We start from the raw sequence: 15,776 nt of genomic DNA, 5'->3' as shown, positions 1-15,776 counted from the left end.
AGCTTAACCCTTAACTCCCAACAGCTCATATCTCAGTCGGCTGAGTGGCTGCATCACTGTCTCTGTCTGACAGGTAGACTGTTGGTTCGATTCCCGATGGAGGAGACATACAAGCACTGCCCTGTCTTTAACATCTCCAGTGTAGCGCCTCCTACAGGCAGATACACAGAGCGACAGCACCTACAGATCCACAGAAATGTACACTGTGGACAGACTGCAAAGAGATCCAGACATGTCATATACTGATTCTAGAGCAGTTTTTCAACATTTTTTTTACGCTAAATAACTCGGATATAGGGTTTGCAATTGGAACCTTTGCAGTATAGTTTATTGAAGAACATTTATGTTAAAGTCCCTGGAAACCAGAAATATTTTATTATTATTTAGCATTTTGAGTTCATCACATCACAGGAACCTCAACGATGATGAACGTCGCAAAGTATATAAATTTAGGTTTGACAGTCATGGCAAAAGTAATGAGAATCAATTAGATTTTAGGGTGTATTTTCTCCCGCAGACTATGTGGGCGTGTCCCGTCTGCAGCAGGGAAATTTCCCTCTCTCTCTCTCTTGAAGGAGACCTCTCTCCATTAAGGGATTTTTAATGGTAAAAAACAACAACAAAGATAAGAGCTCTTCCTTTATGATTTATTTTTAATTTCAGACATTTTATGTTTTATTGACAGATGTATGAGAAAAAGACAGGTGTGGGAGAAAGAGAGAGAGAGAGAGAGAAGAACAATACTGACTGTACCTGAATGTAACCTGGGTTTCTTGTGGGCGAGAGACCTATACTTATAATGAAAGAGAGAGAAAACCCAGGTTGGCCCAAAATCCCACTGTAAAAAGTTCGACCTCTTCCATTTTTTAGCCTGGAAAGCCAGGCAAATTTTTTTTACATTTCAACTGTCAATCAACATAAATCTGGTGTGTGTGTGTGTGGTGGTGGGGGGGGGGGGGGGGGGGGGGGGGGGGTCAGAAAGTCGAAAATGTTTAATGGTAAAAGAAAAAAGATAAGAGCTCTTCCTTTATGATTTATTTTTAATTTCAGACATTTTATGTTTTATTGACAGACGTATGAGAAAAAGACAGAGGTGTGGGAGAAAGAGAGAGAGAGAGAAGAACAATACTGACTGTACCTGAATGTAACCTGGGTTTCTTGTGGGCGAGAGACCTATACTTATAATGAAAGAGAGAGAGAAAACCCAGGTTGGCCCAAAATCCCACTGTAAAAAGTTCGACCTCTTCCATTTTTTAGGCTACTTTTTTTTTTACATTTCAACTGTCAATCAACATAAATCTGTTGTGTGTGTGTGTGTGTGTGTGTGGTTGGGGGGGGGGGGTCAGAAAGTCTCTGAAAACTTTTAATGGTAAAAAACAAACAAAGATAAGAGCTCTTCCTTCCATAGACCTCTGAAGCCTACAGACTATAGATGCACACACACAGGGATCGCGGAACCGCCCGGGCCACCCGGGCCGCGGCCCGGGTACTTTTCAGTTCCCAAAAAAAAATTTTTTTTTTTTTTTTTTTTTTTTTTTTTTTTAGATTTTTTTAGATTTTTTTTTTTTACAATTAAACCTCATTTACTTATTACACTCGACTGGTTGTTTTTCAGATGTGATGTGAATCTAAAGTGAACTAAACAAGTCAGATCCACTATAAATGTTTTTCAGTAGATGCTGTGATGTAGCCACAAGAAAGGTGCAATATTAATGTTTTTCAGGAGATGGCGATGTTGCTAGCTATAGGTTCTAAACAAGAAATGTGGTTCAAATGTTTACAGTAGTTTTCCTTTCTTGCTGCACTACAATGTTACAATGCTGTGAGACAGGCCCGGCGTTGGAGGGGGGCCTGACCGGGCCGGGCCCCCCCATTCCCTAAACTGCCCCCCCCCCCCCCCCCATTCAATTTTTTTTTTTTTGTGTGTGCTAAAAACGTTTTTCCGTTTTTCTGTTTTAAAGTTTAAAACGGAATCTGGCTGTCATTAGGCATTGATTAACTGAATGCTATTGCTAACTGTTACTTTGAACCTCCATTTGCAATGATTCTGGCTGGATATTAATTAACTATTGTAAATTTGTCACAATGAATGCAATTTGTGCACAATGTGTAAATACATTTAATATTAATTGTTTAGGCCTATTTGTAAAGTCACAACACATTAGAGATGTGTGTAGTTCCTCATAGATTTAGCCTCTTCCTTTTGCTCTCAAATGCACCAGTTTGACGAATTTTACTTTAAAATGTACAAAATCTTCTTCCGGGGGAGAATCCCCCCGGACCCCCCTTGGCCCCCCCAAGCTAGGGGCAGGCCCCCTCTGTAATTTGGTTCTGGAGCCGGGCCTGCTGTGAGACGGAGCTAAACACAAAAGATGCAATATTAATAGTTTTTCATGAGATACTCAGTATTTAATATTAATACTAATACTAATAATAGAAAAGGAGAAGATACTGAATAATGACATCACAACAGTATAATCCTAATGTTAATTTAAAATTAAATATTCTTCTAAATATGGATAAAAGTCCAAAAAACATAAAATTTTCTTCGGCGCTGCCGAGATTCCATTCCTTACAGCACCCCCTACTTAATAATAGTTCCAGCGCGGCTGCAAAAATATGGTGGCGCATTGTGTCAAGTGTACTGGCTCGGGGAACGGTCCGGCCCCCGGTCCCTTAGGTTTCTGACAATGTGGCCCCCTGAACAATTTAGTTGAATAGCCCTGCTGTAAAACCCAGTCGCCCTCATATTCTGGTTTATTTCAAGAAAAACATTTTGGCTAGTTGAAATTAATTGGCTCGTAACTTTAAAATCTAGCAGCCATATTGGCTGGTGATAAAAAAAAGTTGAATCTCAAACCCTGCAGTGAGAGCAGGTGGTGACATAGGAGTGAGTGAGAAAAGGAGCAAATATATGATTGTTAAGACTGAATACTGACATCACAACCGTCTAATCCTAATGTTAATTTAAAATGAGATATTCCTATATGAATCTGGCTTCAAACGACCAAAATCTTTATATGATGATAATAATAATAATCAATGATGGTGGTTCACAGATGTGTGTGTGTGGGGGGGGGGGGGGGGAGGGGGGGGGGGCACGCCCCCCCGACACGCCCTCCGGCCCCCCCAAGTTCAGATGCGTTCCGCTATCCCTGCACACACACACACACACACACAACATAATTTTACTCTGTTACATAATATTATAGTCTTGTACACATCACATAAAATAACCTGTCCTCCCGATCATTGAACCTACAATCGTGTACAAGTTGTGTGCAAGATAGAGTATATATATGCCCGGCTCCCCACATAATAGAAGTAAAAGTATAGCTCATTTCGTAGAGTGCTCGGTTTGAACGTGCGAGAACGTGCTTCGAATCCTGTGAGTGGTGCTGAATTTTTTATTTAAGATTTTGGTGAAATATGGTCTAAATGTGAACTTTAATCAACGTCTGCAAATAGTCGGTGAAAAAAACTTTCACTCTTGAACCTTTCTTGCATGTTTTTCCTTTCAACCTAAAAATGCTCGCTGGGACGGAGTGACAATAAAAATCTTGAATCTTGAATCTTAAAAATCTCACATTTGACATAATGGTTTTATAGGCAGAGAGGAAGACAGAGAAACAGAGAGGGGAGGGGTGAACTTGGAAGTGTGTGCATTGGAGCACATACATGGTGCAGTCAGACTGAGCAGGGCTGCCTGTGTTTATCAGCAAAGCGTTCCTGTCTCAGGGTCATTGTCATGCTGTGTTTTCTGAGCAAAGGGGATAAATCTGCTCCTTGATGTGTCTGCCTGTCCAAATATGCATTTATGACTAATAACTCATACCATTAATTGTGCCTATGCAATTATAGCTTATTGATTAGTAAATGCCAATCAATTGAACTTAAATTTTATACAACAGTTAGGTTAATATCAGTGTAAGAAAAAGTCCACAATGGAAATAAGCCTTTTGATTGATTGATTGATTGATTGATTGATTGATTGATTGATTGATTGATTGATTGACTTTATTCATGGCTATAGAGACAATAAAAGATCCAAGGGATAGCATGTAAAAGTGTAAACACTTAATTCCAAGATATGGTCCCTGATGTGTTATTGTGTTCTCAACCTCTATGATTTTTTTAAGTCAAGTCAAGTCAAGTCATTTATTTATAAAGCACATAAAAACTCAAGAGCCAACCAAAGTGCTGTACAGTCAAAGGCATAAAATACAGGATACTGCAACACAGAGGACAATGCAGGACAGAGGACAGTACAACATGCATGTATGCATGCATGTATGCATGCATGTTTAAATGCATGTATGTATTCCTGCTGGGCAGTTGTATACATATCTTTTTTGATCAATTATCAAATAAATTCAAACCTGGTTATTAACTTTACACGTGTTTATTTCAAAATAAAAAATATACTAAAATGCTTGAGCGGGCTTAACTGGGGCTTGGCAGATTTGTGAGGGGGCTATAGCCCCCCTTGCCCCGGTATAGCGCCGTCCCTGGAAAGGAATATATAAGTATATATTTATTTTATTTGATCATTACTGTTGAACCAGAACCCCCTTTGACAGGACTGCCCCCTTTTCTTTTGTCCTGATCGCTTTGAAGGCACCATAGACCATGAAGTCAGCCAGGATCCCACTAAACTGTACTTCTTGACAAGACACACAGCCTATGCTGCCTCTGATTGGCTTGCACTGAGATTCTTACCATAACCTTAACCAATCCTAGTGCAAGACACACAGCCTATGCTGCCTCTGATTGGCTTGCCCTGAGATTCTTACCCTAACCAATCCTAGTCAAGTCTTTACTGTTTATTATCTGATAAAACAAAACCCAGAACAACAACAATATAACATTGAATGTATTGGGTGTCAATAAACTCAATTGAGAGGCATATTTTTGCTGGCTTTGCGCTTTTTTGTAGGCTATTAAATTTTATTTCATATATCACACATGTACATTGTCAATTTAATGCTTTGTTTTACAATCTGAGGGAGGGCCACCGCTCGACCAAGGTGCTGGAAAAATAACTAGAGTTACAAATATAAAAGGAATTTCCGCACACTTGAATCTGTACAGATTTCACAATGCTTTATTTTACAAAATATTTTAACTACTTGTTCTGCATAGCTTGTAGTTTCCTAAACTACATTCTCCCAGGGTAGCTTTGCTGTAGTTTCAACTACTTCCATGGTGAAGTATAGCTTCCTAAGCTATGCTTTCAAAGTAGCTTCCGCAACGCTGGTTACAGAATACCTAAATTCTTTCCAGAATAATTCAAGATTGATTGACATTTGACGAGGAACAAGGCATTTGGAATTATATTTTCAATAATACAGTTATGTATAATAAATTTATAAGTACACAAATTCTCAAAAAAATTACATACTGTACAATACACACAAGTCAGTTATACACACAAAACTTACAACAAGCTTACATGTCCAGTTTGCACAACACCTTTCTTTCTTGTACTCCCAAGTAATTACAGGACCTCATGTTAAAGGACAAAATCTCTGTTTTTCCCATGGCGCTGGGTCAGAGGATGGCAAAGTCAGGACACTCAGTCACTCACTCACTCATGGACGTTTAGTGTGGCTAGGGATTGGGAGCAATTGTTAGGGATAGGAAGGTAGGGTGTAGACTAGAGAGTCTGGATTCGAGGGGTGGGTAGGGGGAGTGGCTAGGGGCATGTCGGTGGTGGGGGCGTGGCTAGGGGATGTGGGTGGTAGGGGCGTGGCTCCTTGAAGCTGAATGGCCACACCACTGTGACATGGACTTAAAGGTTTGCGCTTGTTACAAAGTAAATCAAACACTGACTTGTCTTAACTCACACATGTGGATTTGGCTTATTTACTCACCGACAGATACATTAGACATTTTATCATGATTGAATGTTTACAATAGCATGTCAGTGTATGTGACAAACTTGAATAGACTGAAAACTGAAAACCCACAAAGTTCACAATTGATGCACACAGTATACTGTATATGTCGTGCTAGCTAGACTTTGCATATGGGAGCTACTTTCCAGAGGAAAAAGTGTCAGTTGAGTTTAAAATTACATTTTCATCCTATATATATGGCATTTGGATTTGATCTTTACCCATGGAATGTTAAGAGATCCGTTTTTAATCCTTATTTACCCAAGCTAGGTAGAGCAAGCACAAAGGCTCTATTTGGCAGCAACCTGTGTCAAACTCCATTATACATTCATACTTGGAGCTACCTGGCACAACCAGACTTTTGCCCATGTGTACTTTGTAGCTTCACCTACACACAGTTGTGGATTAATCACATTGCTCGAGGGCACGTCGGCAGAAGTTGCTGAGGATGGGGACAGCATTGCTCTGCCTGCCTCCAGGTTATGGTAGAGTTGCTCCATACAATACAAAAACAAATCTTTAGAAACACTGGACTCACACGGCAGTGTTCACTTAGCACACAAAATAGACATTAAATATAATTATGGAAAAATATGCTGAATGTTTAAGGTGTCAACCTTGATCAATTCAGGAATAACACCAGACTCATGTCAAGAACATTTTTCTTTCGTTTTCCTCGTTGGGATTTGAGGTAAAATTACAGCATAGTTCACAACAGAGAACAAGGTGTACAAAAAAAAGGATTACATTTAGTAAAAGTGCTTTACTAGTTGGGTCTGGGGAGGTGCAACAGCTCACATCTCCATTCATATCAGTCCTGAAGCTGTCATGGTAACTGGATCATTCCCATAACGGTGTCATGGCTGTGGTGATCAGAGGTCCTAACCGAAAAATGGAGACGGTCCACTGGAGCACAAGTGCAGGGGACTAGAAGTGAGCTGGGACTGTTTGCAGAGCATCTTCTGTGGTGCGGTGCATATTAACATTCTGAAACAATGATAAGAGAGGAGAGGACTGAGTATTGAGTATTACCTGTTTGACATTTTTAATTGACACCTGGTCTTTAATGATCACTGCCTCATTATTGACTGCCTTTCCTTCAAACAAATGATCAATCTATGTTGTCTAGCTAAAGCTTCCTCTCATCTGATAGTCAGGTACTTTTGCCCGAGTATTCTACACACCAGGTAAACCTCCAGTATATATTGTAGGTGGGGATCAAGGGAGCAACTATATATCTATATATATATTAAAAACAACTTCTGTTAAAAGAACAGTTCACCCAAAAATTTAAATTCTGACATATATTCACCCTCACGCCAGTTAAAACACAGGTGAAGTTTGTCCATATAACACACAAGGAGTTGTCAGCACAACTCGAGAGAAAACCAGTCACCATTGACTTCAGTTGACACTGTACTGTACAAATTTCACTTGTTTCAACTGGTATGAGGGTGAGAAGATGACTGAATTTTCATTTTTGGGTGAACTATTCATTTAAGGTAGTTTGATGAAGAAATATTCAAACATGCCATACAATGGCTTATAGCGATAGTGCACTCTCGAGCCAAAGAACCATCTAAATTACAAGTCTCACAAATGAGTGTTAATTTGATTATAATAAAGATTATCAATGGTCAGTGTTGCATCATGGACACTCATTGTCATTCAAATGTTAAGTCTTTTCTGGGAATACAATAGAACTCCCGGTATGCATACAACTGTAAGGGATGAACCTTTGACAATACAATAATCACTGACGATTTTACCAGAAGAAGAAAAACATGAGTAAAATCAGATTTATTTTTGATCTGGATTTTGATATTGACAAAGTAATCTTTGGACAATCAAATAAATACACAAAACATGAAAAACTGTTAAATTGGTAAAATTATTCAACTGTGCGTTATTGAACAGCAAGTCCACAAGCATATTACTCTACTGAAGTTTATAGACTCGGCATCACTGTGGTGTACTGATTAACAACTCAGACAGGATTGTATTGTGAATATCGAATTATTCTTCAGTGAACAGTAAAGCAGGACAGATTTTATAGGACACAGATCTTGGCATAGAGTAAATGTTCATTTGAGACCAAAAACATAATCCTGGAATGAATATGATATTGTGCAAAAATGGCATCACAGTTTATACACATAAGTAAACGTATAAAACGACAGAAGCTACATTTACAGGTATATAGTTGTAAAAAACAAAAAAATCGACAAATTCTAAAACAATATTCACATAATATCCTTATTATCAGGTTCACGGCACGCATTCATTGTCACACACTCTCTCTCTCTCTCTCTCTCTCTCTCTCACACACACACACACACACACACACACACACACACACACGCACACACACACACACACACACAAAACTGAATCCCAGTTGTTTACTGTAGCTCGTTCATTGCTGGATGAAGAACACATAGTTGTAAAAAAAAACTGAAGCAAGGACCTGAAAGAAAAACATCATATGATGTCCCCATGTGCGAGATAAATGAATGGGGAGGGTAGGAGTGTCACAGATAAATGAATGGGGAGGGTAGGAGTGTCACAGATAAATGAATGGGGAGGGTAGGAGTGTCACAGATAAATGAATGGGGAGGGTAGGAGTGTCACAGATAAATGAATGGGGAGGGTAGGAGTGTCACAGATAAATGAATGGGGAGGGTAGGAGTGTCACAGATAAATGAATGGGGAGGGTAGGAGTGTCACAGATAAATGAATGGGGAGGGTAGGAGTGTCACAGATAAATGAATGGGGAGGGTAGGAGATAAATGAATGGGGAGGGTAGGAGTGTCACAGATAAATGAATGGGGAGGGTAGGAGTGTCACAGATAAATGAATGGGGAGGGTAGGAGTGTCACAGATAAATGAATGGGGAGGGTAGGAGTGTCACAGATAAATGAATGGGGAGGGTAGGAGTGTCACAGATAAATGAATGGGGAGGGTAGGAGTGTCACAGATAAATGAATGGGGAGGGTAGGAGTGTCACAGATAAATGAATGGGGAGGGTAGGAGTGTCACAGATAAATGAATGGGGAGGGTAGGAGTGTCACAGATAAATGAATGGGGAGGGTAGGAGTGTCACAGATAAATGAATGGGGAGGGTAGGAGTGTCACAGTTGTCTTGGTTGCTGTCAGGGATCACAGGTGGGCGGGGACTGTGATCACAGGTGGGCGGGGACTGTGAACACAGCTTCCTCTGCCATGTGTTGAAATGTCTACATTCTCTGCATAAGAAGAGAGGGAAGGGATCAGCACTGACCACTAGGCCTGTATAGTGCCGCAGGAATGAGTCCTAAAACCCGGAAGTTAGCATCAAATGCCACCTGGTTCCCTTGTCTCCAAGTCAATGGGTTTTTTTGTACGGGGATTTTGATTAGATGCCTGAAATAAGGTATGAGGTTAACAAAAGTTTATGAAACTGAGACCTTTGTGTTCAGCAAGATATTCTTCACAAATCAACACCATTTTTATGATTTTTGAAGCGTTTTCTGGCAATCGCGATTTTCAGAAAAGTGGCGTTCATTATGCTGCTGAACAGAAAAGATCTCAAGTTTTTTAAACTTTTGTTAAGCACACAGACCTTATTTCAGACACCTAACCAAAAACCCCATGCATAAATCCCATTGATTTCCAGACGAGGAAACCCAGCTAACTTCCGGGTTGAACTACAAAAGTGCGTCATCCCTGCGGTACTCCATTCAGGAGGGTACCAGATCATAAACAACACACTGCAGCAGATACACTCCCTTTCAACAGTATAAACAAATACACATGCACAACAACACACTGCAGCAGATACACTCCCTTTCAACAGTATAAACAAATACACATGCACAACAACACACTGCAGCAGATACACTCCCTTTCAACAGTATAAACAAATACACATGCACAACAACACACTGCAGCAGATACACTCCCTTTCAACAGTATAAACAAATACACATGCAGTCTGTTTGCCCACAATCTCCTCCTGAGTCCTAGGACACAGGCGAGGTCCGCACTGCAGGGTGGCTGAGGGAAGCAGAACAGGCTGTCTGTGTGTCTGGGATACCTACCTCTGGTCTGTCCCTGTGTGTGTTCACTGCCTCCACCGTCAGACAGACAGACTCCACTTTACAGCCTACGGTAAGCGCAGAGAAGAGTGAAGGAAGATGATGTTGAATCCTTGGCAGCACTGACCAAGGCCCAATCCCAAAACACCCCTTGCCTCCACCACCTAGCACGTAACCCTCTGGTTTGCATGTTCATCTGTAGGGGTAGGGTGTCCTGATTCTTGCTGGCAGTGGTATGCAACCTCGCCCTACTCAGGAGCCACATTGACAAAAGGAATTGTTTGCAAGAGCCACAATCCAAAACAGTCCCTTTTGTCCCTTTTTAGATTTTTATATTTATTTATTTTAAGTAGGACTTCAAAGAGCCACAACTACCCATATAGGAGCCACGTGTGGCTCTAGAGCCTCGGGTTGAGTATCACTGCTTGCTGGGATGGTGAAGTGGTCGGGCTATAGACAGCCAAAGTCACGCCCACTTCCGGTTTAGGCATACGAACCAAGGGATTTCATCCGCTATTCTTTTTTCCATAGACGTTTCGTAGAATGCGTATAAAAAATAGATTTACTTGGTCAAACAAAGTGATTCAGCTATATTTAGAATCAGGAGAGACAATATAACATTTCAGTCGTACCAAAAAACAAAACAGCGGATTTAAAATAAAAAGTTTCAACGTTGTTTTTAAGGCTTATTTGTGTAGGACTGTTAATTTCCATGTCACATTTCCCCCATTTGATGGATAAATAGATTTGATGTCCAACAACAAACTCATAGCGTCCGTCTGACTACTGATGACGTACAGTATCAGGGTCTGGAGTAAGGGTTGTCGGTTGTCCCATTTCACAGGGGAAGATTTCAACCACTACCCCTTTGCTTGTAAGTTACAAGTAAAGGGGTAGAGTTACAAGTTGTAACTCTGTTCCAATGAGCAAGTGGAAAACGAGGGCTAACGGTAAAAATGATAAATGGGATTGGCCCAAGACAGTGAGTTGGTCTACATTTTGCTGCCAAATACAATCAACGATAGCACAAGAAATCATGCATATATTTCTGGGTGATTTAATGTGATAGAATAATGTCGCTAGTCGATATTGCTGTAAAACTCTGCATTACTCACCATATGCTACAGGTGTCAACTTCAACACAGTGTGCAAGGGGCAGTTTAGATAAGGCAACTCATCTGTGGCGGCAGAGACAGAACCAGAACAAAAATCACTTCTGAATTCCATGTTACAGCAGCTGTACTCTAATCATGGCTTAGGGATCTGTGCTGATGTGACAAGTTTAAAATGGCATCTTCATTCTATAGTGTTTGAATTGTATCTTTACCCATGGAGGTAGGAGGAAGGAAAACGTGGACTCCAAACGAGGGCGGGAATATGTTACATAATCACAGATCTACATTTTGCCACAATTTGCTGTGATAGGGATCATTGACATTGCAATATTATTGTAGCCCACAATCCATACATTATTTCCATGCATATCTTCCACTATAGCAGTTTTCATTCACCGCTTTCATCCAACTTATCACAAAGACAGTATCCTTCCTACTCTTTACGACTGGGAATTTACCAGAGTTTCTGAGATGTGATGTTTTGAATTCTAAGTCTGCATCTGAAAACTGACTTTGACTGATGTTGGTGAACTATATTCAGTTATTCTTTTACTTGTGCTTAATAAACTCAACATTTTCTCAAATGTTTTTCTTGTTGGCATAAACTTTCATTAAAGACTGCAAATGGAGTACTATTCTACCTTTCCAATGTAGCCTTAGAAAAGCAAGATGAAAAATATTGTGAAGCATATCCTGAATGGTGAAACCATCTTTAAACTGAGATATGTTAGTATATTTTGTCACCCCGAATTTTTAATACCTGCAGTCTTGTCCAGGAAATATGCAAGAAGACAGCGCATGACGGCCTGGTGACAAATGACCAGGACATTCTCCTGCCTCTCCAACTCCATGATCACAGGCTCCAGTCGCTGCACCAGGTCTTCATACGACTGAAGGACAACCACAGACCCGTCAGGCACACACATAGTGACTGAGAACAGGTCTGAGAGCAGGTCACGTGGGGGATGGGTTTACCCAGGCTAGGTGAGACTCAGGTCTGCCTGGGTGGGGTGGGGGGGGTTGAGGGGGGAGCAGGTGAGACTCAGGTCTGCCTGGGTGGGGTGGGGAGGTTGAGGGGGGAGCAGGTGAGACTCAGGTCTGCCTGGGTGGGGTGGGGGGGTTGAGGGGGGAGCAGGTGAGACTCAGGTCTGCCTGGGTGGGTGGGGGGGGGAGCAGGTGAGACTCAGGTCTGCCTGGGTGGGTGGGGGGGGAGCAGGTGAGACTCAGGTCTGCCTGGGTGGGTGGGGGGGTGGGGTGGGCGGAGCAGGTGAGACTCAGGTCTGCCTGGGTGGGGTGGGGGGGGGGAGCAGGTGAGACTCAGGTCTGCCTGGGTGGGGTGGGGGGGAGCAGGTGAGACTCAGGTCTGCCTGGGTGGGTGGGGGGGAGCAGGTGAGACTCAGGTCTGCCTGGGTGGGTGGGGGGGTGGGGTGGGCGGAGCAGGTGAGACTCAGGTCTGCCTGGCCCGGCTGGGACGCAGCAGTGAATGTTGTGTGTGACGTGTCGGCCGCAATGAAAACCTATATTCAAGAGGGCAAATTTGATTGGGGCAATTTTCATCCCCGGCTTCATTGACTCCAGGGGAGAAAAGGTTGAGGGCTATTATTGGCTTTGGGATTACTATGGCAACTAGAGAGCAGAGTGTTCTCAGAGTGAAGGAATGAGAGAGAGAGAGAGAGAGAGAGAGAGAGAGAGAGAGAGAGAGAGAGAGAGAGAGAGAGTGGGGGGGCAGTGTTTGGAGGTGGGTGGGGTTGGTTCACTATTGCTATTGAAATTGCTATCCAATATAATTGTGGCGCACTGCGTTTATCTCGTCATTGTATCATCACCTGATGGCAAACAAAACTTTAATTAGCCTTCTACTTGTTTGTGATCTGTTTGCAGCCATACATTTTCAAACCTTAACTGAAACCAAATATTAAAGGAGACCTCTCAAATGGACTAATTCAAGTCTTTACCGTGGTGATTTGAGAACAAGCCTTCTTCATTGTCCTTGTATCCATACACACTTCATACTTGTGGAAAATCACCGAGCCTCACTGGTCAACCTGTCCTGCAGCATTTGTGGTTGTGTCCTCCACGAGGAGAGCTGCAGCTGCTTCCCTGTAGGTAACTGGTCCTCCTGTCAATCCATCACACAGTAATTAAGCCTCTCATCATCACCATCATGGCGGTGAGTGGGACTTGGGGGACAATGGAAGTGAGAAGGCCGGCTGTCACAGCTGTGTCCCCGGTGCTGATCGAGTCCAGAGAAAGGCGGAGGATCCACGGGGAGCGTTCAGATAGAGCGCCGCAATTATCACCTGGCAGCCAGCGCCACTAATGATCAATGGCTGCTCCTTTGTTGGGCGGACCCGCGGTGACCCTGTCAGCGTGACCGTGCCAAGATGGCCACCGGTGCAGCGGTGGTGCGGCTCAAGCACCTCGATCGCAGGGAGCACTTCACTCTAAACTCTATTGAGCCTGGAAACTGGAACCAACCATGCTATCAAAGGCACCGTGTCAATGTTCCCATAGCAACCCGGGGGACGTTTGCCACAGGTAATGTGTGCCGGAGGGGCTCTGGTCTTCTTCATGAGGAACATCAGGTGGTTACTGGTGCAGAAAAGACCATTTCAATGCACTTCAGTCAGCTGAAGCATGGAGAGAGAGCGTTGGGTAATTAGCTGCCTCCTCCTCAGGGGGTCAGCTGACGCGCTCATATTCTACACTTCCACTATTTTATGTTGTGTCTTGAGGTGCATTCAAAGCTGTGTGTGGTGGTGGTGTCATGTAGCAAAAACACGCACAATCTATTTGACATTTTACAGCATCTCTTGGAGGCTTACCAAGAAAAGGCTATTTATGTCCCTGTGTCTTTAAGGCTCGTTAATACTAACGACCCCTCAGTTCTGATCGACTAACCGTGAAACATCAAGAGTGAAAGATATCTACGGTACATAGACACATAATAAGGGTGATTTAAGTTTGATGAGCCGGCAATGCTATTACAAAAATAAATGAAGTAAACAAAACCAGAAATACGTTCTTACCTCAAAGAAGTTAAGTTTTGTCCCCGACTCCCCGTAAACCTCATGTATGCTACAAAGTTACGGAAGTCCAAACAACTCGTTTTCTAATATGGATTGTGTGGATTTAGTTTGCAACCGTGCGTTTTGAAACTTTCACCACGTTTATACAACATCCACTGTTATAATCAAAGAGGCAAGGGAAATCCATGTTTTACTCGATATGGGATCTTTGAGATGTTGGCATTAGATTATAATCAGTAGTATTTTAAAACATTAAACAATAAATACACTTTTTTCTGAAATAGCGCCGTATGTTGTCACATAGCTCGTGAAAATTCTTTACCCGCATTTTTGTTTACCAGAGCATCACATCCTCCTGTACCTTACCTGAGCTGTCACTATAGGAAAAAAATAAATAGGCTAGCCTACAGAAGAAGGGCCAACCATGACATCCATATTGATTTTGATTATGCAAATGAAATTGCCATGACTTCCATTTCCCCATAAAAACAAGCCATAAACGGCATGCAAGGAAATTAAAAACAATTTCATTAACTAGCCATCAACACCGTGTAAACAAAGCCAGGGCTATTTTTTCCCAGCCAATCCTGAGTGGCACCACATGATGTCCTCATCACATGTTCTTGAAAAACAATTACACTTTGGTCTCAAAAATTACACGAGATATTGTTGCGTGTCTCTCTTTAGCACTCCCTATCTCGTTCCCTTGCTTCCTACCGCATCTCTCTCTCTCTCTCTCTCCCCCCCCCCCCCTCTCTCCCTCTCTCAGCTTCAGAGGTGAAAAGGCTTTTCCCTGATTGACACTGTTGACCACCCTCTGCCCGAGAGCCTGGATGAAAGAGGCTCTTTGTGTGCGTGTGATTGCACAACATGTTCAATCAAAGATAAAAGCTCCTGCAGTCCAAATAGAGCAATCAACATTATTGTTTTGTATACGCCCTACACAGAGTCAGCTGGGGGCACGGCTGACTTCTGGGGAGTCTTTAGATGTTGTCAGTGTTAAAAATGGCCGTTACAGTTTTTGTCTGTATGACTGGGTCTTGCCACAGTTGGTAAAAGAGACATCAAAAAATACTGGGTGATGAAAGGGAGTGAGGCTGTGTGTGGAGAAGACGAAGCATAGACGTGTGATGAGACAGCCACAAACTCCCGAGATAGTACGGTAGAACCGTCGGTCTGACAAGAAAATATTTCTTTACCAAATAGCTGCCATGTCCAGACTGAGCTAAAAATGTTCATATATAGCTGCTCTCCGACTCTAGGGAAGTTAGATGGCTAAGGGTGCCTCGGTGCTCTTTCACGAACAAGACTTTACGGTTTGTTTGCTACCCAGAATGCACTTTCAGTTCGGACTTTTACCAGGCAGCATCCAATTTCCTGTCCAGGAGAAATCAGCAGCAGCTTGCCCACGCCACAGCAAGCATTTGTTTGTTGTCCAGATTAATCAGGCCTGATCAGAGAGAGAGAGAGAAAATGTGTGTGTTACGGATTAGACTGCATAGCTTGAGTTTGCCATGGTGACTGGCAGGCAGCAGACACCTGTGAATTAACATTAGTGCTGCTGCTGCAGCACCAGGATCTTAATTAGAGACCAGAGGAGGCCGGGCGGTGGCACGACTCCACGTGTATATCCCAGCCCTTTATCGACACACTGCTTCC

The 15,776-nt window shown here is 42.5% G+C and overlaps 1 protein-coding gene across 1 annotated transcript; it reads right to left on the bottom strand.

Moving 5' to 3' along the window:
* Nucleotides 1–6,732: 6,732 nt before the first annotated feature.
* On the bottom strand, nt 6,733–15,552 carry LOC310787076 (6-phosphofructo-2-kinase/fructose-2,6-bisphosphatase 1-like). The gene is made up of 5 exons (XM_083648415.1): nt 15,471–15,552; nt 11,849–11,978; nt 11,089–11,151; nt 9,977–10,041; nt 6,733–6,884 (listed from the first exon to the last, which is right to left on the bottom strand). Exons 2-5 carry the CDS (start codon nt 11,937–11,939, stop codon nt 6,825–6,827), a joined length of 279 nt encoding a protein of 92 aa, XP_083504541.1. The 5' UTR covers nt 11,940–11,978; nt 15,471–15,552; the 3' UTR covers nt 6,733–6,824.
* Between the last annotated feature and the right edge of the window lie 224 nt (nt 15,553–15,776).

The sequence above is a fragment of the Poromitra crassiceps genome (genome assembly GCF_964638095.1).
Source record: "Poromitra crassiceps genome assembly, chromosome: 12".
NCBI classification, from domain to species: Eukaryota; Metazoa; Chordata; class Actinopteri; order Beryciformes; family Melamphaidae; genus Poromitra; species Poromitra crassiceps.
Note: the sequence above shows the minus strand (reverse complement) of the source record. Positions and strands in the feature narration are given on the sequence as shown.

Coding starts and splice junctions, on each gene's coding strand:
- LOC310787076 (XM_083648415.1), bottom strand. CDS start 11,939: ATGGAGTTGGAGAGGCAGGAGAATGTCCTGGTCATTTGTCACCAGGCC. Junction 11,152..11,848: donor TTTCCTGGACAAGACTGCAG/GTATTAAAAATT, acceptor CTGCCGCCACAG/ATGAGTTGCCTTATCTAAAC. Junction 6,885..9,976: donor CACACAGGGACAGACCAGAG/GTAGGTATCCCA, acceptor TCATTGTTTCAG/AATGTTAATATGCACCGCAC.